Source organism: Papio anubis, chromosome 16 (genome assembly GCF_008728515.1).
Source record: "Papio anubis isolate 15944 chromosome 16, Panubis1.0, whole genome shotgun sequence".
In the NCBI taxonomy this organism is placed as follows: Eukaryota; Metazoa; Chordata; class Mammalia; order Primates; family Cercopithecidae; genus Papio; species Papio anubis.
The window spans coordinates 30,466,803-30,491,975 of NC_044991.1; the positions used below are offsets into that span (position 1 = coordinate 30,466,803).

The 25,173-nt window shown below is 49.7% G+C and overlaps 2 protein-coding genes across 2 annotated transcripts in view; both read left to right on the forward strand.

The window, feature by feature from the left end:
• Positions 1 to 13,990: 13,990 nt before the first annotated feature.
• Positions 13,991 to 25,173, forward strand: part of GNB1L (G protein subunit beta 1 like) — a 69,286-nt gene continuing 58,103 nt past the window's right edge. Inside the window, exons 1-2 of the mRNA XM_003905223.3 lie at positions 13,991 to 14,103; positions 14,385 to 14,481. The gene's annotated coding sequence lies outside the window, so the exon portion shown is untranslated. The remainder of the gene's footprint in view (positions 14,104 to 14,384; positions 14,482 to 25,173) is intronic.
• Positions 14,386 to 19,023, forward strand: RTL10 (retrotransposon Gag like 10). The gene is made up of 2 exons (XM_031656098.1): positions 14,386 to 14,481; positions 16,752 to 19,023. The coding sequence occupies exon 2, from the start codon at positions 16,991 to 16,993 to the stop codon at positions 18,029 to 18,031; it is 1,041 nt and encodes a 346-aa protein (XP_031511958.1). The 5' UTR covers positions 14,386 to 14,481; positions 16,752 to 16,990; the 3' UTR covers positions 18,032 to 19,023.

A 25,173-nucleotide genomic window follows, 5' to 3' on the forward strand; every position in this document is an offset into this window, starting at 1 on the left:
AGAATGCAGCTAAGGCAGTGGTTGGAGGGAAATTTATAGCTTTAAATACTTCTGTTAAAAAAGAAGAAAGGTTTACAATCTATGCCCTAAGCAACCTCCTTAAGAAACCAGAAAAAGGGCCAGGAGTAGTGGCTCACGCCTGTAATCCCAGGACTTTGGGAGACTGAGGCAGGCGGATCACGAGGTCAGGAGATCAAGACCATCCTGGCTAACACAGTGAAACCCCGTCTCTACCAAAAATACAAAAAATTAGCCAGGCATGGTGGCAGGCGCCTGTAGTCCCAGCTACTCAGGAGGCTGAGACAGGAGAATGGCATGAACCCAGAGGCGGAGCTTGCAGTGAGCCGAGATTGCGCCACTGCACTCCAGCCTGAGCAACAGAGTGAGACTCCATCTCAAAAAACAAAACAAAACAAAACAAAACAGAAAAAGAAATTCAAATTAAAATCAAAGTAAATAGAAGGATGGAAATAAGTATAAAAGTGGAAATCAGTAAAATAGAAAACAAATTGTAATCCCAGCACTTTGGGAGGCCGAGGCAGGCGGATCACGAGGTCAGGAGATCGAGATCATCCTGGCTAACAAGGTGAAACCCTGTCTCTACTAAAAATACAAAAATTAGCTGGGAGTGGTGGCAGGTGCCTGTAGTCCCAGCTACTAGGGAGGCTGAGGCAGGAGAATGGCGTGAACCCGGGAGGTAGAGCTAGTTCAAGATTGTGCCACTGCACTCCAGCCTCGGCGACAGAGTGAGACTCTGTCTCAAAAGAAAAAAAAAAAAAAGAAAAGAAAAGAAAACAAAAAGAATGGAGAAAACCACTAAGGTAAAATGTTGGTTATTTGAAAATAAAAAGCCATAAAATTACCAATATCAGGGATGAAAGAGGAAATACTGCTACAGAGATTAGAGATATTAAAAGGAGAATAAGTCAAAATGAACAAATTTAGTTCACTAAATTTGAAAATTTAAATGAACTAGACAAATTCCTTAATTTACACAAGAAGCAGCAGAAAATATGAATATCTCTATATCTATTAAAATAATTAAATTCTATCTCATAAGGAAAACTCTAGGCCCAGACGGTTTCATTGGTTAATTTTATCAAACATTTAAGGAAGAGATAATGCCAATATTACACCAATTATTTAGGAAAATAGAGAAGGGAGAAACATCTCCAAACTCATTTTATGAGGCCAGCATTATCCCTCAAGAACACAGACGCAAAAGTCCTTAACAAAATGTGAACAAATTGTACTTAGCAACACGTACAAAGCATTCATTATGACCACGTGGAACTTATCCCAGGAATGCAAGACGATTTCACAGCCAACATGTAATCAGCGTAATTTATCACATTAACAATGACAAAGAAAAATACTGTGATCATATCAACAGAGACAGAGCATTTGACCAAATTCAAAACCCATTTATGAAAAAATAAAACTCTCAAGGAATTAGAATGAAAAGGAAACTCACTCAACCTGATAAAAAGGCATTTAGGAGAAACATCTACAGCTTACGCTGTACTTAATTGTGAAAGACCGAGCGCTTTCCTAAAATCAGGAACACGTCAAGGACACCCACTCACACCACTTTCACTGAACATTGTCACTGACGGACCTGGCCACTGACATAGGCAAAAACATCCTGTATAGAAATGTATGCATATGTGTACACATCCTATGTACATTATAGGTAAATCAATATGCAAATGTCATATACAAATGAACATATATATATGAAAGAAAGAAGCGCAATTGTTTTTAATTGTAGATGATATGATCAGGTACACGGAAACTCCTGAGGAATCTACAAAATAACTACTAGACCTAATACATGAATTTAGCAGGAGCTCAAGAGAAAATGTCAAACTTGTTTTTTTTTTTTTTTTTTTTTGAGACTGAGTCTGGCTCTGTCGCCCAGGCTGGAGTGCAGTGGCCGGATCTCAGCTCACTGCAAGCTCCGCCTCCCGGGTTCACGCCATTCTCCTGCCTCAGCCTCCCGAGTAGCTGGGACCACAGGCGCCCGCCACTTCGCCCGGCTAGTTTTTTGTATTTTTTAGTAGAGACGGGGTTTCACCTTGTTAGCCAGGATGGTCTCGATCTCCTGACCTCGTGATCCGCCCGTCTCGGCCTCCCAAAGTGCTGGGATTACAGGCTTGAGCCACCGCGCCCGGCCTCAAACTTGTTTTTATGTACTAGCTATGAACAACTGGAAAGTGAAATGTAAAACGATTTAAATGGACAAATAATGACACATCATGGGGTACATAGTGATGTTTCAATACATACAATGTGCAGTGATCAGATCTGGGTCAACTAACTTATCCATCATCTCCAGCGCTTATCATTTCTTTGTTAGGGAACATTTGCTATCCTCCTCCTAGCTATTTGAAACTATAACATTTTTGTTAACTGCAGTCATCCTACAGTGGTGTAGAACACTAGAACTTGTTCCTCCCATCTAGCTGGAATTTTGTATCCTTCAACACATCTCTGTCTCCCCCTCCCTTCCCCCAGCTCTAATAGCCTCTGTTCTACTTTTGACTAATGTGAGACCATTTTTTTTTTTTTTTTACCTTCCACATATGAGTGAGGACATGTGGTGGTTAAAAGTACCATTTACAGTAGCATCAAAAAACATAAAATGTGTAGGGATAAATTTAATAAAATATGCCCAAACCTATGCACTGCAAACTATAAACATTCCTGAAAGAAATTAACGAAGACCTAAGGTCGGGCACGGTGGCTCATGCCTGTAATTCCAGCACTTTGGGAGGCCGAGGCAAGCAGATCACTTGAGTCCAGGAGTTCGAGACCAGCCTGGACAACATGGTAAGACCCCATCTCTATTAAAAATACAAAAATTAACCAGACATGGTGGCACATGCCTGTAGTTCCAGCTACTTGGGAGGCTGAGGCAGGAGGATTGTTTGAGCCTGTGATGTGGAGGTTGCAGTGAGCCGAGATTGTGCTACTGCACTCCAGCCTGGGCAACAGGGTGAGATCCTCTCTCAAAAAAAAAAAAAAAAAAGAAAAGAAAAAAGAAAAATTAATGAAGACCTAAATCAATGAAGAGACGTAATCTGTTCAAAGATTGAAAAATGAGATATTGTTAAGATGTTCTGTGTCCCCAAATTTATAGATTCAACAAAATCTTAAAATCCTATGAGAAATTGTCAGGCTGATTATTTTTATAGAAATTCACAGGTTGATTACAAAGTGTACATGGATGTGCAGAAGAACTAGAATGGCCAAAACAATTTCGAAAAAGGAAAACAGAGTTGGAGGACTTACACTATCTGATTTCAAGTGTTACTATAAAGCTATCATTTTGTTTATAGAAACAGAGTCTTACTATGTTGTCCAGGACGGTCTCAAACTCCTGGCCTTAAGTGATTCTCCCACCTTGGCCTCCCAAAGATTACAGTCATGAGCACTGTGCCTGGCCAGCTACAGTAATGAATACGGTATGCTTTGGGCCTGAGGATAAAGATCAATGGAACACAATAGGGGGTCCGGAAGTAGATCAGCACAAATGTAGTACCTGGATTTTAACAAGAGTGCCAAGGTGATTCAATGGGGAAGAGGACAGTCCTTTTAACTAATGGTGCTAAAACAATGGGATGTCCATAAGGAGAAAACAAACTTTGACTCACATCACACATGAAAATCGGTGCAAAATACACCACAGACCTGCATGTAGAAGTGACAATAATAGGACTTCCAAAACTAAACACAGAAGAAAACCTTCATAATGTTCGGGTAGCAAAGCTTCTTTTTTTTTTTTTTTTTGAGACAGAGTCTCGCTCTGTCGCCCAGGCTGGAGTGCAGTGGTCGGATCTCAGCTCACTGCAAGCTCCGCCTCCCGGGTTCACGCCATTCTCCTGCCTCAGCCTCCTGAGTAGCTGGGACTACAGGCGCCCGCCACCTCGCCCGGCTAGTTTTTTGTATCTTTTTAGTGGAGACGGGGTTTCACCGTGTTAGCCAGGATGGTCTCAATCTCCTGACCTCGTGATTCACCCATCTCGGCCTCCCAAAGTGCTGGGATTACAGGCTTGAGCCACCGCGCCCGGCCGCAAAGCTGCTTAGGGCACAAAAAGCACTTGCATCAAAATGAAAAGTTCTGCTTTTCAAAAGGACACATCAAGAAAGTGAGTAAGCAAGTGACAGATTAGGAAAGAGTGTTTGCGATATTTGTATCTGACAAAGACTTTTTAATTCAGAATATATGCAAAAACTCCTGGCTGGGCACGGTGGCCCAAGCCTGTAATCCCAGCACTTTGGGGAGGCTGAGATGGGCAGATCACTTGAAGCCAGGAGTTTGAGAGCAACCTGGCCAACAAGGTGAAACTCCGTGTTTACTAAAAAGTTAGCCGGGTGTGGTGGTGCATACTTGTAATCCAAGCTACTCAGGAGACTGAGGCAGGAGAATCGCCTGAACCCGGGAGGCAGAGGTTACAGTGACCCGAGATGGCACCCCTGCACTCCGGCCTGGGAGACAGAGCAAGACTCTGTCTCAACACAAAACAAAACAAAAAACCCCCAGACCTCTTGCAAATTAATAAGAGGTGAAAAACAACCACATAAAATCATGGACATCATTAGTTACTAGGGAAATGCAAATCAAAACGACAATGAGATACCACTCCATTCCTGCCAGAATGATTAAAATTTAAAAGATTGACAATACCAAGTGTGGTGAGGATGTGGAACAACTGACAACTGGAATGCACATATAATGCTGCAGGAAAGATGAGCATTTCAGCTACTGTGAAACGCTCTTGGCAGTTTCTTCTTTTTTTTTTTTTGAAATGGAGTTTCACTCTGTTGCCCAGGTTGGAGTGCAGTGACGCGATCTCGGCTCATCGCAACCTCCTCCTCCCGGGTTCAAGCAATTCTCCTGCCTCAGCCTCCCAAGTAGCTGGGACTACAGGCACGTGCCACCATGCCCAGCTAATTTTTATATTTTTTTAATAGAGCAGCGTTTCACTATGTTTGCCAGGATGGGCTCGATCTCTTGACCTCGTGATCTGCTCAGCCTTGGCCTCCCAAGGTGCTGGGATTACAGGCATGAGCCATCGCACCTGGTGGGCAGTTTCTTATAACGTTAAATATATTGGCCAGGTGCGGTGGTTCATGCCTGTAATTCCAGCACTTAGGGAGGCCAAGGTGGGTGGATCACCTGAGGTCAGGAGTTTGCGACCAGCCTGGCCAACATGGTGAAACCCGCAGCTCTACTAAAAATGCAAACAGTAGCTGGTCATAGTGGCAGACGCCTGTAATCCTAGCTACTCGGGAGGCTGGGGCAGGAGAATTGCTTGAACCCAGAAGGCGGAGGTTGCAGTGGGCCGAGATCGCGCCACTGCACTCCAGCTTGGGCTACAGACTCTGTCTCAAAATCAAATAAATAAATAAATAAATAAATAAATAAATAAATAAAGTTAAATATGGCCAGGCGTGGTGGCTCACGCCTATAATCCCAGCACTTTGGGAGGCTGAGGTGGGCAGATCACGAGGTCAGCAGATCGAGACTATCCTGTATGCTGGCTAACACAGTGAAACCCCGTCTCTACTTAAAATACGAAATATTAGCCAGGTGCAGTGGTGGGCGCCTGTAGTCCCGGCTACTCAGGAGGCTGAGGCAGGAGAATGGCGGGAACCCGGGAGGTGGAGCTTGCAGTGAGCTGAGATCTGCCACTGCACTCCAGCCTGGGCGACAGAGCGAGACTCTGTCTCAAAAAAAAAAAAAAAAAGTTAAATATATGCACCTACCCTATGATCCAGCAAGTCCACTCCTAGATATTTACCCAGAAGTAATGAAACCTTAGGTGAACAAAAAGAACTTGTTCAAGAATGTTCAGAGCAGCTTTATTCACAATAGTTCCAAACCAGAAATCACAAGAATATCCGTCAATAAGAGAACAGGGGCCTGGCACAGTGGCTCACACTTGTAGTCCCAGCACTTTGGGAGGCCGAGGCACACAAATCACTTGAGACCAGGAGTTCGAGACTGGCCTCGGCGACGAGCAAGACACCATCTCTACAAAAAATGAAAGAGACAGAGAGAGAGAATGGACAGACAAACTGTAGTCATGCAATGAGATGCTACCCAGCACTCAGAACAAATGAGATTTACTATCACACTGTCCTTAAGACAAACAAAAATAAAAAAACAAATGAGATACATGTGACTACAACATGGATGAATCTTGCAAATGCTGTATTGACTGGAAAAGGCCAGACTCAGGATTCTATACTGTAGCGTTCCGTTTGTGAGAAGTTCCAGAGTGAGCAAAGTAAAGCGATGGAGTAGAAATCAGAATGGTGCCTGTGAGGAATGGGGCCTGGTGGTACTTTCAGGGAATGGAGTGTTCCATAGCTTATTCGTATGTGGCAGTGGTCTGCGCATACAAAAGTCATGAAACCGTGCTGTTAAGATCTGTGCATTCTGGGAGTCTCTTCAAACCTATTCTGGTTTGGGGGGCTGCCTGATAATATTTTTTAAAAATATAGGCCGGGCGCGGTGGAACAAGCCTGTAATCCCAGCACTTTGGGAGGCCGAGACGGGCGGATCACGAGGTCAGGAGATCAAGACCATCCTGGCTAACACGGTGAAACCCCGTCTCTACTAAAAAAAAAAAAAAAAAAAAAAATACAAAAAATTAGCCGGGCGAGGTGGCGGGCGCCTGTAGTCCCAGCTACTCGGGAGGCTGAGGCAGGAGAATGGCGTAAACCCGGGAGGCGGAGCTTGCAGTGAGCTGGAGATCGCGGCCACTGCACTCCAGCCTGGGCGACAGAGCGAGACTCCGTCTCAAAAAAAAAAAAAAAAAAAAAAAAAAATATATATATATATATATATATATATATATATATAAAAGATCCGTGCCTTCCATTGTAGTCAATCTTACCTCAGTTTTGTTGTTGTTGTTGTTCATACCTGAGACTTAAGTCTTACCTCAATTAAAAAAAAAAAAAAAAAGAGAATGGAGTGAGTTCCACCTCTACAAAAATTTTAAAAATTAGCCAGGCATGGTAGTTCATGCCTGTGGTCCTCACTACTCAGGAGGCTGAGGCAGGAGAATCACTTGAGCCCAGGAATTTGAGGCTGCAGTGAGCTATGTTTGTGCCACTGTACTCAGCCTGGGCAACAGAGATCCTGCCTCTAAAAAAATTTTTTTTTAAATTTAAAAAAAAAAAAACTAAAGAATGGAAGGAGGCCGGGCGCGGTGGCTCAAGCCTGTAATCCCAGCACTTTGGGAGGCCGAGGCGGGTGGATCACGAGGTCAGGAGATCGAGACCATCCTGGCTAACATGGTGAAACCCCGTCTCTACTAAAAAATACAAAAAAACTAGCCGGGCAAGGTGGCGGGTGCCTGTAGTCCCAGCTACTCGGAGGCTGAGGCGGGAGAATGGCGTGAACCCGGGAGGGAGCTTGCAGTGAGCCGAATTGCGCCACCGCACTCCAGCCTGGGCGACACAGCGAGACTCCGTCTCAAAAAAAAAAAAAAAAAAAAAAGAATGGAAGGAAACCCACAAAGAGAACACCGGTTTCTAAGGGATGAAGCACAAACAGCGCCAGGGTCACCAGGCTTGGGTGCCCAGCCACCTCCCTGCTCTGGCTAAGACGGAAGGGTCTCTGAGGTATCCAAAGGAGTCATGTAGGGTGCAGCGCCACCAGCAGGGCAGGAAGGAGACTCCTTTCTGGGAATGACATCGGGGCCTCTGATGGACACCAAAGGATTTAGTTCCACATTTTTTTTTTTTTTTAATTTGAGACAGGGTCTCACTCTTGCACAGGCTGGAGTGCGGTGGCACAATCATAGCTCACTGCAGCCCCAAACCTCCCAGACTCAAGCAATCCTTCTGCCTCAGCATCCTGAGTAGCTGGGGCCACAGGTGTACAACACTATGCCCAGCTAATTTTTAAATTTGTTTTAGAGATGGGCTCTCGCTGTGTTGTCCAGTCTAGTCTGGAACTCCTGGGTTCAAGCAATCCTCCCACCCTGGCCTCCCAAAGTGCTGGGATTACAGGCATAAGCGACCACACATGGCCTAAAATCATTTTAAAATACATACATTGAAACTAGGTATGGTGGCTCATCCCTTTAATCCCAGGACTTTGGGAGGCCAAGGTGGGAGGATTGCTTGAGTGCAGAGGTTTGAGACCAGCCTGGGCAACATAGGGAGACCCTATCTCTACAGAAAAAGAAAAAAGTGCCAATGTGGTGGCACACACCTGTTGTCCCTGCTGCTTGGGAGGCTGAGGGGGTAGGATCACTTGACCCCAGGAATTGAGGCTGCAGCGAGCCGTGTTCCTGCTGCTGCACTCCAGGCTAGGTGATGGAGCGAGACCCTATCTCAAAAAAGAAAAAAGAAAAAATATATACATTGAAATCAATGTAATACACCACATTATCAGAAAGAAGGGGAAAAACACATGATAATCTTTATTGATACAGAAAATGCATTTGACAAAATTCAACACCTTTTCATGATAAATATACTCAATAATAAACAAGGAACAGAAAGACACTTCCTCAATATGATAAAGCCCATACATGAAAAACCCACAGCCAACATCACACTCAATGGCGAACGACTGAAAGCTTTTCCCGAAAGATCAGGAACAGGGCAAAGATGCCTGCTTTTGTCACTTCTATTCAAAATAGTACTGAAAGTCCTAGCCAGAGCAATTAGACAAGAAAATAAAAGGCATCCACATTGGATAGGAAATAAAATTCTCTTTTTTTACAGATGACATGATCTTATAGCAATTCTATAAAAACAGAATAACAAATTCAGCAAAGTTGTCAAATACAAAATCAACACACAGAAATCAATTGCATTTCTTTATAGTACTAACAGTGAACACTTCGTGAAAGAAATTAACAGTTCCATTTAAATAGCATCACAAAGAATAAAATATGTAGGAATTAACCAAGGAGGTGAAAGACTTGTACACAGAAAACCACAAAAGAAATTAAAGAAGACATAATTAAATGGAAAGACATCCTGTGTTCAATTATATCCATTTAAAGACACAATTAAATGGAAAGACATCCTGTGTTGGAAAATTTAATATTGTTAAGATGTCAATACTACCCAAAGTGATCATCAGAGGCAATGCAATCCTATTAAAATCCCAACAGTGATTTTTAGAAATATAAAAACCTATCACAGGCCAGGTTCAGTGGTTCATGCCTGTAATCCCGATATTTTGCGGGACCTAGGAGTTCAAGACCAGCCTGGACAACATAACGAGACCCTAGCTTTACCAAAAAAAAAAAAAAAAAAAAGCCAGGTGTGGTGGCACATGTCTGCAGTCATAGGTACTTTAGAGGCTAAGGCAGGAGGATCACTTGAGCCCAAGAATTTGAGGCAGCAGTAAGCTATGATCAGGATACTAAACTCTAGTCTGGGTAACAGGGGAGACCCTGTGTCTAGTTAAAAAAAAAAAAAAAAAAAAGGCCGGGTGCAGTGGCTCACGTCTGTAATCCTAGCACTTTGGGAGGCCGAGGCAGGCAGATCACGAGGTCAGGGGATCGAGACCATCCTGGCTAACAAAGTGAAACCCTATCTCTACTAAAAATACAAAAAACTAGCTGGGCGTGGTGGCAGGCGCCTGTAGTCCCAGCTACTCAGGAGGCTGAGGCAGGAGAATGGTGTGAAGGTTGCAGTGAGCCGAGATCTCGGCGGGAGGCAGAGGTTGCAGTGAGCCAAGATTCCGCCACTGCACTCCAGCCTGAGCGACACAGCAAGACTCCGTCTCCAAAAAATAAATAAAATAAAATAAAATAAAATAAAATAAAAAAGAAAAAAGAAAGAAAGAAAGAAAGATAAAACCCATCCTAAAATTCATATGGAATCTAGGAACTCCTAATAGCCAAAACCATCTTGAAAAATAACAAACGTAGAGGCTTGTCACTTCCTGATTTCAAAATTTACAACAAAGCCACAGTAATCAAGACTGTGTAGTTTGAACACTGTACTTTCCTGAAAAAAGAAAGATAGACATACAGACCAATGGAACAGACTAGAGAGCCTTGAAATAAACCCTTGCATATACGTCAAATGATTTTCAACAAGGGTACCAAGATAGGGAAAGGATAGTCTTTTCAACAAATCATGCTGGGACATCTGGATGTTCACATGCAAAAGAATGAAGCTGGATCCTTACCTAACACTGTATATAAAAATGAACTCAAAATGGTCAAAGTCCTAAATATAAAGACCTAAACCTATAAAACTTAGAAGAAAACATAGGGCAAAACTTCATAGCATTGGATTTGGCAATGATTTAGATATAACACCACCACTACCACCAACATATAGACAAATGGGACTTGGAAATTAATGCAATTAGTGAAATTAAGTTAATGATATTTTAATGAAAATGAAAAACTTCTGTGTATCAAAAGACACTATCAACAGAGTGAAAAAGCAGCCTATGGAGAAATACTTGCAAATTATATATCTGACAAGGGATTAATATCCAGAATATCTAGAAAAATCTTATGACTCAACAATAAGAACAAAAATCCAATGAAAAATGGGCACAGGACTTGAACAGCCATTTCTCCAGTGAACATATACAAATGGCCAAAAACAGGAAAAAGATGCTCAATCTCACTATTCATTAGATAAATGCAAATTAAAATCACAATGGGACACTACTTCATACCATTAGGATGGCTATTAGGAAAAAACAAAACAAAAGAGAAGGTAACCAAGTGTTGGTGAGGATGTGGAGAAGTTGGAACTCCTGTGCACTGTTGGTGGGAATATAAAATGGTTCAACTGCTAGGGAAAAGTTTGGCAATCTCTCAAAAAGTCAAACAAAATATGAGCGTATGATTCAGCAATTTCACTCTTATGTACTGAAAGCAGGGACTCAAACATATATTTATACACTAATGTTCATAGCAGCATTATTCACAATAGCCAAAAGGTGAAAACAACCCAAGTGTCAACCAACAAATGAATAAACAAAACGTGATCAATGTGTACAATGGAATATTATACAGCCTTAAAAAGGAAGGAAGTTCTGACACATGCTGCGATGTGGATGAACCTTGAAAACACGTTGAGTGAAATAATCCAGTCACAAAATGGTAAATACTGTATGATTCTACTTACATGAGGTACCTAGAGTAATTAAATTCACAGAGACAGAATATGGAATGATGGTTGCCAGGGGATGGGGGTGGGAGGCGAAGAAGAGTTAATGGGTACAGTTTCTGGAGTGATGAAAAAGTTCTAGAAATAAGTAGTGATCACTGGATATACAACAGGATGAATGTACTTAATGCTCCTGAATTGTACACCTAAAAATGGCTAAAATGGTAAATGTTACTATATTTTACCACAATAAAAAAATAGTCATATGTCACTTAACTACGGGGATACATTCTGAGAAATGTGTCACTAGGTGATTTTGTCATGGAGGGATCATCATAGAGTAACTTATACAAACCAAGATGGTAGAGCCTACTACACACCTAGGCTATATGGTAAGGCCTATTGCTCCTAGGCTACAAACTTGCAGTGACTCTACTGAACAATGTAGGCAACTGTGACACAGCGGTATTAGTGCACCTAATCATATCAAAGGTACAGTGAAAGTACAGCGCAAAAAATAAAAAATGACTGGTTAGGGCACTTGCCATGAAAAGAGGTGCAGGACTGGAAGTTGCGGTGGGTGTGGTGAGTAAATGTGAAGGCCTAAGACATTATTGTACACTACTTCAGACTTTTTTTTTTTTTTTTTTGAGACGGAGTCTTGCTCTGTTGCCCAGGCTGGAGTGCAGTGGCCGGATCTCAGCTCACTGCAAGCTCCGCCTTTCGGGTTTACGCCATTCTCCTGCCTCAGCCTCCCAAGTAGCTGGGACTACATTAGCTGGGACTACAGGCGCCCACCACCTCGCCCGGCTAGTTTTTTTTTTTTTGTATTTTTTAGTAGAGACAGGGTTTCACCGTGTTAGCCAGGATGGTCTTGATCTCCTGACCTCTCCCGTCTCAGCCTCCCAAAGTGCTGGGATTACAGGCTTGAGCCACCGCGCCCGGCCTACTTCAGACTTTATAAACACTGTACACTTAGGCTGCACCATATTTATATTAAACATTTTCCTTTTTTTTGAGACGGAGTCTTGCTGTTGCCCAGGCTGGAGTACAGTGGCACAATCTCAGCTCACTACAACCTCTGCCTCCCGGGTTCAAGTGATTTTCCTGCCTCAGTCTCCCAAGTAGCTGGGATTACAGGCACATGCTACCACATCCGGCTAACTTTTTGTATTTTTGGTAGAGACAGGGTTTCACCATGTTGGCCAGGCTGGTCTCAAACTCCTGACCTCAAATGAGCTGCCCGCCTCGGCCTCCCAAAGTGCTGGGATTACAGGCGTGAACCACCACCGCGCCTGGCCTAAACATTTTCTTTCTTCAATAATAAAGTAACCATAGCTTACTGGGTGACCAGTTATATATGTGGTCCCTTGTTGACCAAAATGTTATGTGGTGCATGACTGGTATACACAGGACAAGGCCTGAAAGAAAAAAAATTTGGACCAAAAAAGGGCTTTTCTGGCTCAGTTGGATTCATCTCTTGCACAGGCCCACTGCCCACTCTGCTGATGGGCGCTAAGCTGTAGGCTGAGCTGCCTAGAGGCTGAGGTAAGCTGAATTTGCGGGAACCCCCACCTTTCCCTTGAGGGAGGAAGTTTAAATTATCAGGTCAATTAGGAAAGATACAACCGAAAAAAATTCAAGTTTCATTCCCACTTCAAGGAGGCGTTTCCTGGCTCGGTGCCACTTTTATTATTTTTGGCCCAGGCTGCTGAAAGCCCCACAGACCCAGGGAAGGTACAATGTGATCTTTGATTCGCGTTTCAGGGATCAAAGTGAGTGAGTTTGGGTGTAAATGCAGATAACATTTCAGAGAGCTTTCATGAAAGGAGTCACTGGACCAGGGCAGAAGGGGAGCTGGTGTGTTACGTGTGTGTTCCCCTTGAGAAGCGTCACTTTCCGGTGAATCCGGCTGCCTGCCGTGGCCCCAAAGACTCCTGGCCTGCATCCAGGTCCTTGGCCCACAGGCATTAGATCCTGAGCTGGGGCGCCTGCACCCTCTCCCACCTCTTCTCTAGGCACCGTGAAACCGAGGAGAGGTGGCGTGGGGCGGCTCGTGCAAGTGAGAAGAGCACCACTTCATCCTCACCTATCTTGTCCCGGATCTGGGTGCTGACTCGGCTGGCTTAGGCTGGGCACAGCCCTGTGGGGAGGCCTTGGTAGCCCGCCCTTGCTCTCCTCTCCTGAGTCGGAAGCACACACTTACACCCACAACAAGGAGGCCCAGAGCCGTCTGCAGCCCCCAGGCATGTAGGTACAGGGTCCTCTCGGCCTGCCTGCCCCCTGCCTCTCGCGCCCGGGCTGCAGCTACATCGAACCGGGTCCTAACGAGGTTCCCGGCACCGGCAACGGGTGATGAGACGCACTCTGCGGGCATGCCGTTCCAGGGCGCTCTCGAGGCCCAGCAGCCCCGCTATGCCTACATCCGCTCCGACACCTGCAGCCCCCCATGCTTAGCCCGGCCCCGCAGCAGCCCTCTCGACGCCCAGCAGCACCCCAGTGTCGGGCTGACGCCAGGGCAGTAACTGCGGGCTGAAGCAGCATCGGCCCCTTGGTCTACGCCACAGCGAGGTGCAGATTTCCCGGATCTGAGGGACCGCCGGGCACCGCCCGCTGAGGATCATGAGAGGCAGCTTTGGCCCAACCGCCCCGCGCCTGTACACGCGGCCCCACCTGCTCCCGTGGCACTTGGCGCGGCGTGGGAATGGGCGCGCTCTCCCATCACCCACCGCGCGGCGCTACCGCGACAGCAGGGACCGCGAGCGCCTGCGAGGTATCAGCTACACGGTACACAGCGCAGGCGCGGCGGGCTGAGCGCGCGCGCGCGCGCGGCCTGGCTGGGAGGTGCGCGTGGGGCGAACCTGGAGCATGCGCGGGGTCGTAAGGCGGTCGCGCGCACGCTGGGGGCGTGGCTGCGCTGCGTAGTCGGGCGCTGGACGCCGCACGGCGCAGCTCGGAGCGGGCGTCGCCGACTGCTCCAGGAGGGTCAGTGTGGAGGCGGGAGTCCGGGCGGCCGACTTGGAACTCTGTGCGCGCGGGCCTGGAGCTACGCCCCTCCGTCTTTTCCCGACTTCTGATCCGCGGAGGGGCACTCGGAGCCCCAGCCTGGGTCGCAGTGTCTTCGGTCTGCGGGCCTCAGTTTCTTGGTCCGCGCCGGGGGTTTGTGGGGGCACCTGGAGACATTCGGGCCATTCTCGCAGTCTCGGGAGGTCGCGCCCGCGCCTTGCCTGGCCTCACGGCGGCCGATCTCGTTCTCCACTTTCTAGGTGGCGCTTGGACTCTCGCCCTCGGAGGGAGGCCCGTCCCCCGGTCTCTAGCTACGGATCCCTGGACCCTCTTCGCGGGCGCTTGGCGTAGCCGCAGGTGGGTGGGCTTCTTATTGCCGTGGGCCTTGTGAGCTCCTATTTCCTGCATGGCGGTTGCTGGGGGGCGGGCGGTGCGGTCGTCTGCACTCAGCTTGCTTTAAGGCTTTGGGCAGGTTTTGTTCTTGGGGCCCCTGGGTCTCCCCAGATCAGAGAACGTCCCAGCTTTCCCAGGTGCTGCCTTTGGCCTTGTGCTGCCTACACATGCGCCGTGGTACCTACCCCTTTAGGATAGTGCTGACCAGTCCAGAAGGGCCGAAAGTCTTCTGTGCCAGGCAGTGTGGGGAGAAAAGTAGGGGGAACAACAGACTGATAGGCGTGGGAGTGCTAAGGTTCTCAAAATGGTGAGAGTGGGGCCCAGGGTTAGGAAAGCTCAGGCCCGAAGCACGCCCGGCTGGCTGGTGCAGGGAAGCCTTCTCCCAGACTGCAGGGGACACAGGTGCGCAGGTGAGTGGGCATGGTGGGGGCTGGGAAGAAGGGAAGGCAGAGATCTGGGTAGCACACTGTGACTCCTGGGCGTGGGATGTGGTCATTGTGGGCAATCTGGATACCTAACCTTGGCTGGTGGTAGGAGCTGGGCCCTGGATCGGGCCTGTTACTGCTTTTTCAGTCAGTGTACTGGACTCACGTGCTGTCCTGTGGGTTTGCTGCCCCCAGGCCTTAGTATAATCCTGCAGTAAGATGGGAAGCCAGGGTCATGGGCTGGGCTTTCAGGTAAAGACCCCCCCCCCAGAGGGGTTGAGACCTGAGGGGTTCCAGAGTGTTTGGGTGGTGGAGGTAGGGCCAGTGGCCCTGGCAGGTTCTAGTGCTGCAGGCCACGCTGGGAGGTCCTTGGAGGAACTCACCCTGAGGGGGAATGGCCAGCGGATAGGAGATCTGGGATGAAGGTGTGTGCAGGCCCTGTGCTCCCAGTGAGCCAGTGCAGTTTGTGTGCGGGGTGAAGCAGAGAGTTTCATGGAGGTCGTGAGTGGGCCTCCGTTTGCAGAGAGACTGGGGAGGGGGCTGGATAGAGTTAGGCTGGAGAGTGTGAGCGCCCCAGGGGAGGGCTCCTTGCACTGGAATAGAACTGGCTGCTGGCTGTGGAGCTTCCTAGGTAACTGCTGTGTGGAGAAGGCGGGGCAGGTCCAGCCATCAGACTGGGACTCCCCAGACCCTGGGCACAAGTGACTGGAGTTGTGGGAGCAGACACAGCAAGTGGGGTTCCAGGATTTTACAGTGGGGGGCTGGGATACTCTGCTGTGGCTGGAATGGGGACTGTGGAAAGGTGGCGTTTGGGGGTGGGGGTGGCATTGCCTGCAGGTGGCACTCAGTTGTGAGAGGTGAATTTGGAAAGCATGTGGGGTCAGGAGGGAGCAGATAATAGCAGGCTCACTGCTGCTGTCGGGGATGCAGGTAGGACCTGCTGTGTGCCTGGTGCTGGGATGTAAAAGAGCCTAATGACGCGGTCTGTGCATTGTTCAGAGTTTTGGGGTGGCTAGAGCCTACTCAGCAGACAAATGTAGTGTTTTTTTTTGTTTTGTTTTGTTTTTTTGAGACGGAGTCTTGCTCTGTCGCCCGGGCTGGAGTGCAGTGGCCAGATCTCAGCTCACTGCAAGCTCCGCATTCTTCTGCCTCAGCCTCCCGAGTAGCTGGGACTACAGGCACCCGCCACCTTGCCCAGCTAGTTTTTGGTATTTTTTAGTAGAGACGGAGTTTCACCGTGTTAGCCAGGATGGTCTCGATCTCCTGACCTCGTGATCCGCCCGTCTCGGCCTCCCAAAGTGCTGGAATTACAGGCTTGAGCCACTGCGCCTGGCCTGACAAACGTAGTTTATAATATGCGTGCTGTATAGTGGTTAAGCCTGTGATCTCTCCAGCCAGTTTCTGCTGCTTCCACCACTTATGGGTTGGTGTGTGACTGCAGACAAGTTACTTCACCACTGTGTGCCCCAAAGACAATACTAGTACCAACTTCATTTTGGGGAGGTGGCGCAAATGGGGCACTCGGTGAAAGGTTGCTACTATTGCTATCCTGAAATTCCCTGACAGTTCTGATCTGGCCCCTTTTCTTCTGAAATTGACAGCGTCTGTCATTCTACCTTGCCCTTGCAATGTCATAGGCAGCATTTGCCCACCTTCTCAGACCTCCCAGGCCAGCCCCCTGGGCACCTCCTTCCACTCAGAGCTCCTAGTTGGGTACCAGAGGGTTGCCCGCTTGCTGCCTCTTCCCACCAGTTCAGTGGGTGATGGTTAGGCCTAGTTCCTGCTCTCCCCCACCTTGTCTTTGGACAGATTGCCTTGGATGATGGCCTGCGACTGACAGTCCCTCAGCTCTTCTCAGCTCTCCTGAGGCTGCAGCTGTCAGCTCCCTGATCCTCAGCACTTGCCTGGACCAGTGCGGGTCTACCACGCCCTGTTCAGCCATCCCTGTCCTGTTGTGTCGTGCAAGCCACGTCTGTCCACGCCGCCCCACCTCCCGCCCCCCCACCCCGCAGTGCTGGCTCTCCTCTCTTCTGCCTTCTGCGCCCAGCATGCCTCGTGGCCGGTGCCGTCAGCAGGGCCCTCGCATTCCCATCTGGGCAGCCGCCAATTATGCCAACGCACACCCATGGCAGCAGATGGACCAGGCGTCTCCTGGGGTGGCATACACCCCCCTTGTGGATCCCTGGATTGAGCGGCCCTGCTGCGGGGACCCCGTGTGTGTGCGAACAACCATGGAGCAGAAGAGCACAGCTAGTGGCGCTCGTGGTGGTAAACCTGCAGAAAGGGGTCCCCTAGCTGGGCGCTTGCCCGGCTCCCGACCCCACGGGGTGGACTTCTGCTGGGTGCCAGGCTCAGACCCAGGCACCTTTGATGGCTCCCCGTGGCTACTGGACCGCTTCTTGGCCCAACTGGGAGATTACATGTCCTTCCGCTTTGAGCACTATCAGGACAACATCAGCCGTGTCTGCGAGATCCTCAGGCGCCTGACAGGCCGAGCCCGGGCCTGGGCAGCCCCCTACCTTGATGGGGACCTGCCCCTGCCTGACGATTACGAGCTCTTCTGCCAGGATCTCAAGGAAGTTGTTCAAGACCCGAACAGTTTTGCTGAGTACCACGCCGTGGTTCCCTGTCCCCTGCCCCTGGCCTCCAGCCGGCTGCCAGTGGCCCCTCAGCTGCCTGTGGTGAGGCAATACTTAGCTAGGTTCTTAGAGGGCCTGGCACTCGACATGGGTACTGCCCCCAGGTTTTTACCAGCCGCCATGGCCACCCCTGCTGTGTCTGGGTCCAACTCTATATCCAGAAGTGCTCTGCTCGAGCAGCAGTTGACCAAGGAGAGCACTCCTGGGCCCAAGGAGCCCCCAGTTCTGCCCAGTTCTGCATGTAGCTCCAAGCCTGGTCCTGTGGAACCAGCCTCTTCCCAGCCAGAGGAGGCAGCCCCCACACCTGAACCTAGACTGTCGGAGTCAGCTAATCCTCCTGCCCAGAGACCAGACCCCGCTCATCCAGGGGGTCCAAAACCCCAGAAAACAGAGGAGGAGGTTTTGGAGACAGAGGGAGACCAGGAGGTGTCCTTAGGTACCCCACAGTAGGTGGTGGAGGCCCTGGAGACCCCAGGAGAGCCACCACTTTCTCCTGGGTTCTGAGCACAGCCCAGGTGGGAACAATGGTGCCCCTCGTGATGAAGTGGCCTGTGTGGCTCAGGAGCCCCATAGTCCCCAGTCAAAGCAGAGTGGTGTCCCCGGATGACTTCAGAACCCATAGCTGGGCAAGATGCTCTTGTTTTGGACTCTGCGCTGAGCAGAACCAGCTCCCCCTACTCCAGCAGAGCTTGACCTCCACTCTGTGCCCTTTCCCTGCTCCTGCCTGCTCTCGGCTGCATCCCTGCCCATCTCCTGGGAGTGCCGTCCCACCCAGGCCTGCTCCCACGAGGGGGTCGTTTTGTAGGGCAACTGTCAGCAGATACTTGCGTCATCTTTGTCACCTCCACCCCCATAAAACACCCCCCTTGGTGTCTTCCACACTGGCTGGGACTGAACTGGGTCTGCCACGTCTGTCCTGTTGGGACCTGGTTCCTGAATGAGGTTCCTGTGTCTGTCCCCCTAACCCCACCTTCTCCGCTCCCTGTGATTTCTGTCCCAGCTGGAATGTGAGGAAGGCTGCCTGGAGGAAGCAGTCACTTTGATTCTGCTGCATGAGTGGGATAGCATCTTGGCAGAGAATGATGTTTCCTGTGGGTTTGTTTACCAGCAGTCCTGGGCAACTGGGAGGTTTGGATGCAGGAAGATAGGATGCAAGCCCCTTGCCAGGCTCAGCTGCAGGCATTCCCCCTTTGTGTGTTAACGCTGTAGTAGTCGGACCTGGTGTTCTGAAGCAGACTCCTCTTCCCCGCTGCTGTGCTGCTGTCCCCTGCGCACTCCGCACTCGCACGCATGGTCGATTCAGCACTGAAGCCCCAGTGATGTAAATGACTCGGATCTCCCTCCTGGTGGACTGTGACCCTCCAGGACAGGGGCTCTGTCTTAGTCAGCTCTGTGGTCTGGTACACAATTGGTGCTCATTAAACATGTGTTGGATTACTGGCTGAGCCTGTGGTGCAGTGGCTGCCTACCAGCGAGTCTTTGTTTCCCATTCTCTCAGGATTAGAGGCCTGGCCTTGAGCATTCCAGGTCAGCGTTGCAGATGTGGTTTCTAGCAGGGGCTTTGAGGGTCCAAGGGTCTGATCGAAGGAGCTGGGGCTGAGTAGGTGGGGGTGGGTGGCTCTGCAGGTGGAGAACTGACTTCCAAGAGCTGGAGGTGAAGTGAGGACCAGGCAGCAGTCCAGAGCTGTGAGGCCCCAGGCCCAGAGGGTTGGAATGAAGAAAGACCTGTTCCACACAAGGAGGGGTTTTCTAGTGGAAGCTGAGCTTGGAAGCCCCTGGAGCCGTTTACCACAGGATGGGCAGGTACAGCCGCCCAGTGTGTGCAGTGTGTTCCACTCTGGTGCTTGGACAAGAAGTTCAAGTCCCTTTCCGTTTTACAGTTGTGAAAACAACAAAACACCTTCCTGAAAAGTTGGAAGAAAAAGCAGAAATGTGAATTGGAAATACAGCCAACTATTTTAGAAAAAACTAATTAGCAAGTATCTGGTTAAACTTACTCAGAAACTGGCCAGGAGCAGTGGCTCATACCTGTAATCCCAGCACTTTGGGAGGCCGAGGTAGGTGGATCACCTGAGGTCAGGAGTTCAAGACCAGCCTGGCCAACATGGAGAAACCTGTCGCTACTAAAAAATACAAAATTAGCCAAGTGTGGTGGTGCATGCCTGTAATCTCAGCTGCTTGGGAGACTGAGGCAGGAGAATCGCTTGAACCCAGGAGGCAGAGGTTGTGATGAGTCAAGATCACGCCATTACACTCCAGCCTGGGCAATAAGAGTGCAACTCTATCTCACACACACACAAAAAACTTATTTAGAAAAATAGAAATTGTTGGGATTATTTTATGGTAACTATCACTAAAAAAGGCTCTGGGTTCAGATGGTTTTATGTGTGAGTTATTTCAGGGCACAGATACCTTGTAGATAAAACAACTGGAAACCTTGGAAATAGGTGGGAAGCTATTTTTAGAAAGGGGGTATAGCCCTGGTGGCAAAGGAAGTGAGCTGGCAGAAGAAACCCATGTTCAGTCTTGATTCTGGTCAGATGTGGGAAGTCCCTGGACATCCTGGCCCAGCCCCATGCTTCTGTGCCAGGTCACACAGCTGCCCTCCATCTGATGGCTCAGGCCCCAGTCACCCTTTTGTGGGTCGGGTCAGACTGCTCCCCGATGCCTGCCTCCGGTGCACTGTGGCCTGGATTGCCTGTGGGTCTGGCAGTAGAACCCGGAGTTGCTCTCTAGGATGGACAGCCTAGTCACCCAGCTGACCCTTACCCTGTCCCACAGGCTTCTGGATGGGCCACCTTCCCCATCTCCCTTTAGTGGACCTGAAGTGGATCCTTCAGCTTGAGATTGGTGCCTTCTCTTCTGAACCCTGTCCCACTGGGGTTTGGGCCTTTTCTGCCCTTGGGACCCAGGCAACTTCTGGGCATGTGTGAGTTACGGTCTGCCATGTGTCTGCGGGCCAGTCACGCAGCATCCAGCGGGGGAGGCGTGAGAGTCCACGGGAGAGTTCAGGTGACCTGGTTTTTAATTAAAACGGGTCCTGTTTATTGTGGTTGGGCTTTCCCCAGAAAGGGAGGCAGGGTCTCGAAGTGATGACGTCCAGGTTTCCTGCACAGGTAGGGTGGAGGCAAGGATGGACTCTGGCACAGCCTTCCAGACAGGCAGTGCACACAGCCCCTTTCAGAGTGGCTTTGTTGCCAGCTGCTGCAGCACCTGGTTTCAGTCATGATGACCAAGCTGCTTTCCTGCTCCTTGGGGAAGGAGGTGCACCAAGAGCCAGGAGAGGAGGCACTCTCCCGGGATTGTTTTTTCTCTCCTGGCCCCCACACACTGGCAGACCCGAAGGCAGGTGCTCAGGAGCCGCAGAGCCTGGCGGGGTTTGCTGGACGTGCTCAGGGACAGGCCTTGGTGCTGGCTCTGCTTTCCAATCATGGTGTCTGTCCCTCACTTCCCTTGGAAATACCCAGAGATTTTATTTCCTGAAGATGGGATATGATGGGTCCTCTGAGATGGTGTTTAAAGTACCTGTCTCCAAGGAAAACTTTAAAATAGGAAGTCGTAAGGATAAGGTCCTATGGGATATTGGAATATTTTATAAAGCCACAATAGTTAAAGCACTTAGATGTTGTGGACAGATGAGCAGAGAATAGAGAACTTTGAAACAGGGCTGAATAAATATGGAAATATAGTACATGCTAGAGGTGTTTCCAATTAATGAGGGTAAAATGGATTATTCAGTAAAAGCAGTTGGCCCTCTGGAAAATAGTGAAGCCATGTATGTGCCTCCCTCTTTATGCCAGTATATATTCCAGATTAAAGATTTCAATGTTAAAATTATAAAAGGACTAGAGGGAAATATGGGTGAATTTTTTTTTTGCCTGTGATTCCAGGATTTTAAAAGTTTTAGATGCCCAGAGTTGTGGAGGTATGGAGAACTGGGCCTTCTATACTATTAGTGGGAGTATACAATATTACAATTTGACCACATAACAATTCTAGGCACACACATTCTGTGACTACTTACTTGGTGCATGAAGACTCTTGTCAGGGATAGTCATGGTTTGGTGCCACTACATGGGGGTTTAGAACAGGGACTGGAGGCCGGGTGCGGTGGCTCAAGCCTGTAATCCCAGCACTTTGGGAGGTCGAGACAGGCGGATCACGAGGTCAGGAGATCGAGACCATCCTGGCTAACACGGTGAAACCCCGTCCCTACTAAAAAATACAAAAAACTAGCCGGGCGAGGTGGTGGGTGCCTGTAGTCCCAGCTGCTCAGGAGGCTGAGGCAGGAGAATGGCGTAAACCCAGGAGGCGGAGCTTACAGTGAGCTGAGATCCGGCCACTGCATTCCAGCCTGGGTGACAGAGCAAGACTTTATCTCAAAAAAAACAAAAAAAAAACACAGGGACTGGAGGGTGGCCTTGCTTTCTCCTCTCCCTTCACAAGCTGAGCGTCTTTCCCTGACCTTTTTGAGCTATGACCACAGTTTTTCCTCATGGGGTGGGTAGTAGGGTTGAATGAGAATGGTACCCACACAGTGCCTTGGCTGGGGTCTGGGCCGTCTGATGTCCACCTCATGGGTGTCACTATTTTTTGAACAGCAGAACTGGAAAAGCCCAAAGATCCAGCAATAAAGGAGCAAGGCAAATAAAGCTGTTACCCTGCAGGATCAGTCAGCATGAGCCAGATTGTGCTGCAGTAACAAAGATCTCCAACAGTGCCGCTATGGTTGGCTCTGCTTATTTCTTGCTCACACCTGTGTGCCACTATGGCTGGGGCCTGTCAGACCTGTGCTGACGAGAGCCTACCTGGATGTATTTCTCCATGCTCACTGAGGCAGGGGAAAGGCCACAGCAGGCCACAAGTAATGTGTGTCACCCCACTTCCATTTCCCTGGCCAGAGGAAGCCACAGAGCCACACCTGAGTTCCGTAGGATGGAAGCGGCTGATCATCCTGTGGGCTGGGGTGCTCAGTATGGAGAAGTACGAGCAGCCACCCAGCGTGGGGCTGGTTGGTGCTGCTGAGGATGGGAGGATGGGAGGGGCCTGCATCCATCCCAGGGCAACACACCTGTTTGTCTGCTGGGGCTGCCCAACAAAGGACCACCCCAGCTTTTTTAGCGGGGGGGGCTTAAACAACAGACATTTCCTCGTGATTCTGGAGCCAGAAGCCTGAGATCAAGGTGTGGGCAGCGTTGGTTTCTCCTGAGGCCTTGCTCCTTGGCCTGGAGATAGCCACCTTCTTGCCATGTCCCTGCCTGTGTCTGTGTCCTAATCGCTCATAAGGTCACTAGTCTATTGGATCAGGGCCCACGCTCATGACCTCATTTAACCCTGAATCACCTCTTTAAAGACCCCGTCTTCACTGTAATCCCAGCACTTTGGGAGGCCGAGGCAGGTGGATCACAAGGTCAGGAGACTGAGACTGTCCTGGCTAACATGGTGAAACCCCGTCTCTACTAAAAATACAAAAAAAAAAAAAAAAAAAATTAGCCGGGTGTGGTGGCGGGCGCCTGTAGTCCCAGCTACTTGGGAGCCTGAGGCAGGAGAATGGCATGAACCTGGGAGGCAGAGCTTGCAGTGAGCCGAGATCTCACCACTGCACTCCAGCCTGGGCAACAGAGCGAGACTTGGTCTCAAAACATAAAAAAAATAAAGACCCTGTCTTCAAATGTTAAGTACTAGGGGTTAGGACTCAAACTTAAGAATATTGAAGGGACATAGTTCCGCCCACAGCAGTGCCCCAGATAGGCTTCTTTGATTTTGTCTTTGCTGTTCCTGGCAGCGCTATCTTGGTCAGGCTTCCATGGTCTCCACATGCCTGTGTGCAGAGTCCCCCAGGCCCCGGGTTCTGGGGCCCATACTGAGGAGTGGGGATGGCCAAGCCTTGGCTCTTGGGTGGGCAGTGCCCAGTTGTGCTGTATGGGACGCTGTTTCTCACTTAAGAAATCTTTCCCTGCCTGGGGGGACAAAGGCATTATCCTGTATTCCCAGGTTGTAACTTTCTGCCTTTGACATTCAACCATGAGTCCACCTGTAAGTGTAACTGGCGGAAGGGAGGGGTCTGCTGTCATCCTCGAGAGCCTGTGACGAGCAGAGCCCCTCTGCCGACCGCGATGCACATGTAATATGAGCAAGAAATAAATTTTTGATGTGTGAAGCCACTGAGTTTGGGGCTTGTGTTTTCCACAGCATAACCTATTATGTCCTGACCGACAGGGGATCCCGTTTCACCTTTTTCCATAGGGCACGAGCCTGCCTCAGCATCAGCTGCTGGCTGCAGCAACTCAGCCTGGCCACAGCCACCCATGGGCCGTGCCTAGCCTACCTGCCTGCTCTCTGGTCTGATCTGTCCCTTACTAGTTATTCTAGCTTTTAAGTCTTGATTATCTCATAGGGAAGCCCTCCATGCCCCCATTCTTCCAGTTGTCTTGGCAAGTTTCAAAACACATTGGATCACAAATGCAGAGGCAGAGATGATGGTGTCGTGGCCCTTGCCCAGCCCCAGCAGTGCTCACACTCCCCTGGTGCAGGCCTTGGGGGTGCCGTGTCACTGCACAGCCTCTCCAGGACGGCAGGGCCCGTTGCTCCCTTAGTTTTTATTTGGGCTACATCATCTCTGTTACAGGGACGTGGTGGGTGGGGCTGGCCAGGGAAGAGCCCAGGCCTGTGGGGTGCTCTCATTGGCCTGCTTCTTTCCTCCTGGCCTCACGGACCCCCCATCACAGGCCTGGGGCCTGTGGGTGGTGGGTGCTCATGCACTTGCCACATTCTTCTGTGTCCCCATTGGCAGAGCTGCCAGCTGGGTGCAGAGGACATCTGACTCCCGTGCCCCCTGCTGTGCTGGCGCTGCCCACCTTACCTGTGTGTTTGAACAGTGCAGGGGACTGGGGAGTGTTTGTGGGTTGTGGAGCTAGGACTCTTCATCACAGACTGTGCATGGGGAACCCCTCAGTGAGGGGTCCACACGCAGTACCCACGGGGCAGAGCGAGTGGGAGGCTGGCCTCTGTCCTCATTCGCGTGTCTGTGGATGTGGGTGTGGCAAGCACATTGCTGGCATGCATGTGTAAGCATGTGCACAGTTGACTGCACACAGCTGGGTGGTCGGGAGTTGATGAGACATACACCTGGCCACACCATCACCTGTGTGTGTTAGGGGACTTCCCCTTTCTACCCAAGGTGGCCTCCACCACAGGAGGAGCCACACAGGCAAGTCCCTGTCAGAAAGTGTCAGCCCCAGCGTGCTTAGGCACCCTCCTCCAACTCCGACCAAGTTCCCAGGGCACATCCCCATCCCCTAGGCCAGTGGCACCAGCCCCAGGGGATTGGTCCCCATCCTGCACCCTCTGTGAGTGTTGTCTCTCTCCCTGACGGGACCGGCAGCTGGCCTACATGAACCAGGCCTCTGAGCAGAGGCCGGACTGGTGCATGGGAATATCATGCTTCCCGTAAAGCAGCAGGCTTTTCTGTGTGTTCACCCGGGGCAAAAAGGCCGGTCCCCTCTGCTGGCTGGGTTCCTGCCTCTGCCCGTAAGTGCCTAGGGCAGGCTGGCTAAAAATGCCCGAGTCAGGCTTCCTTCCTGCCATCTTGC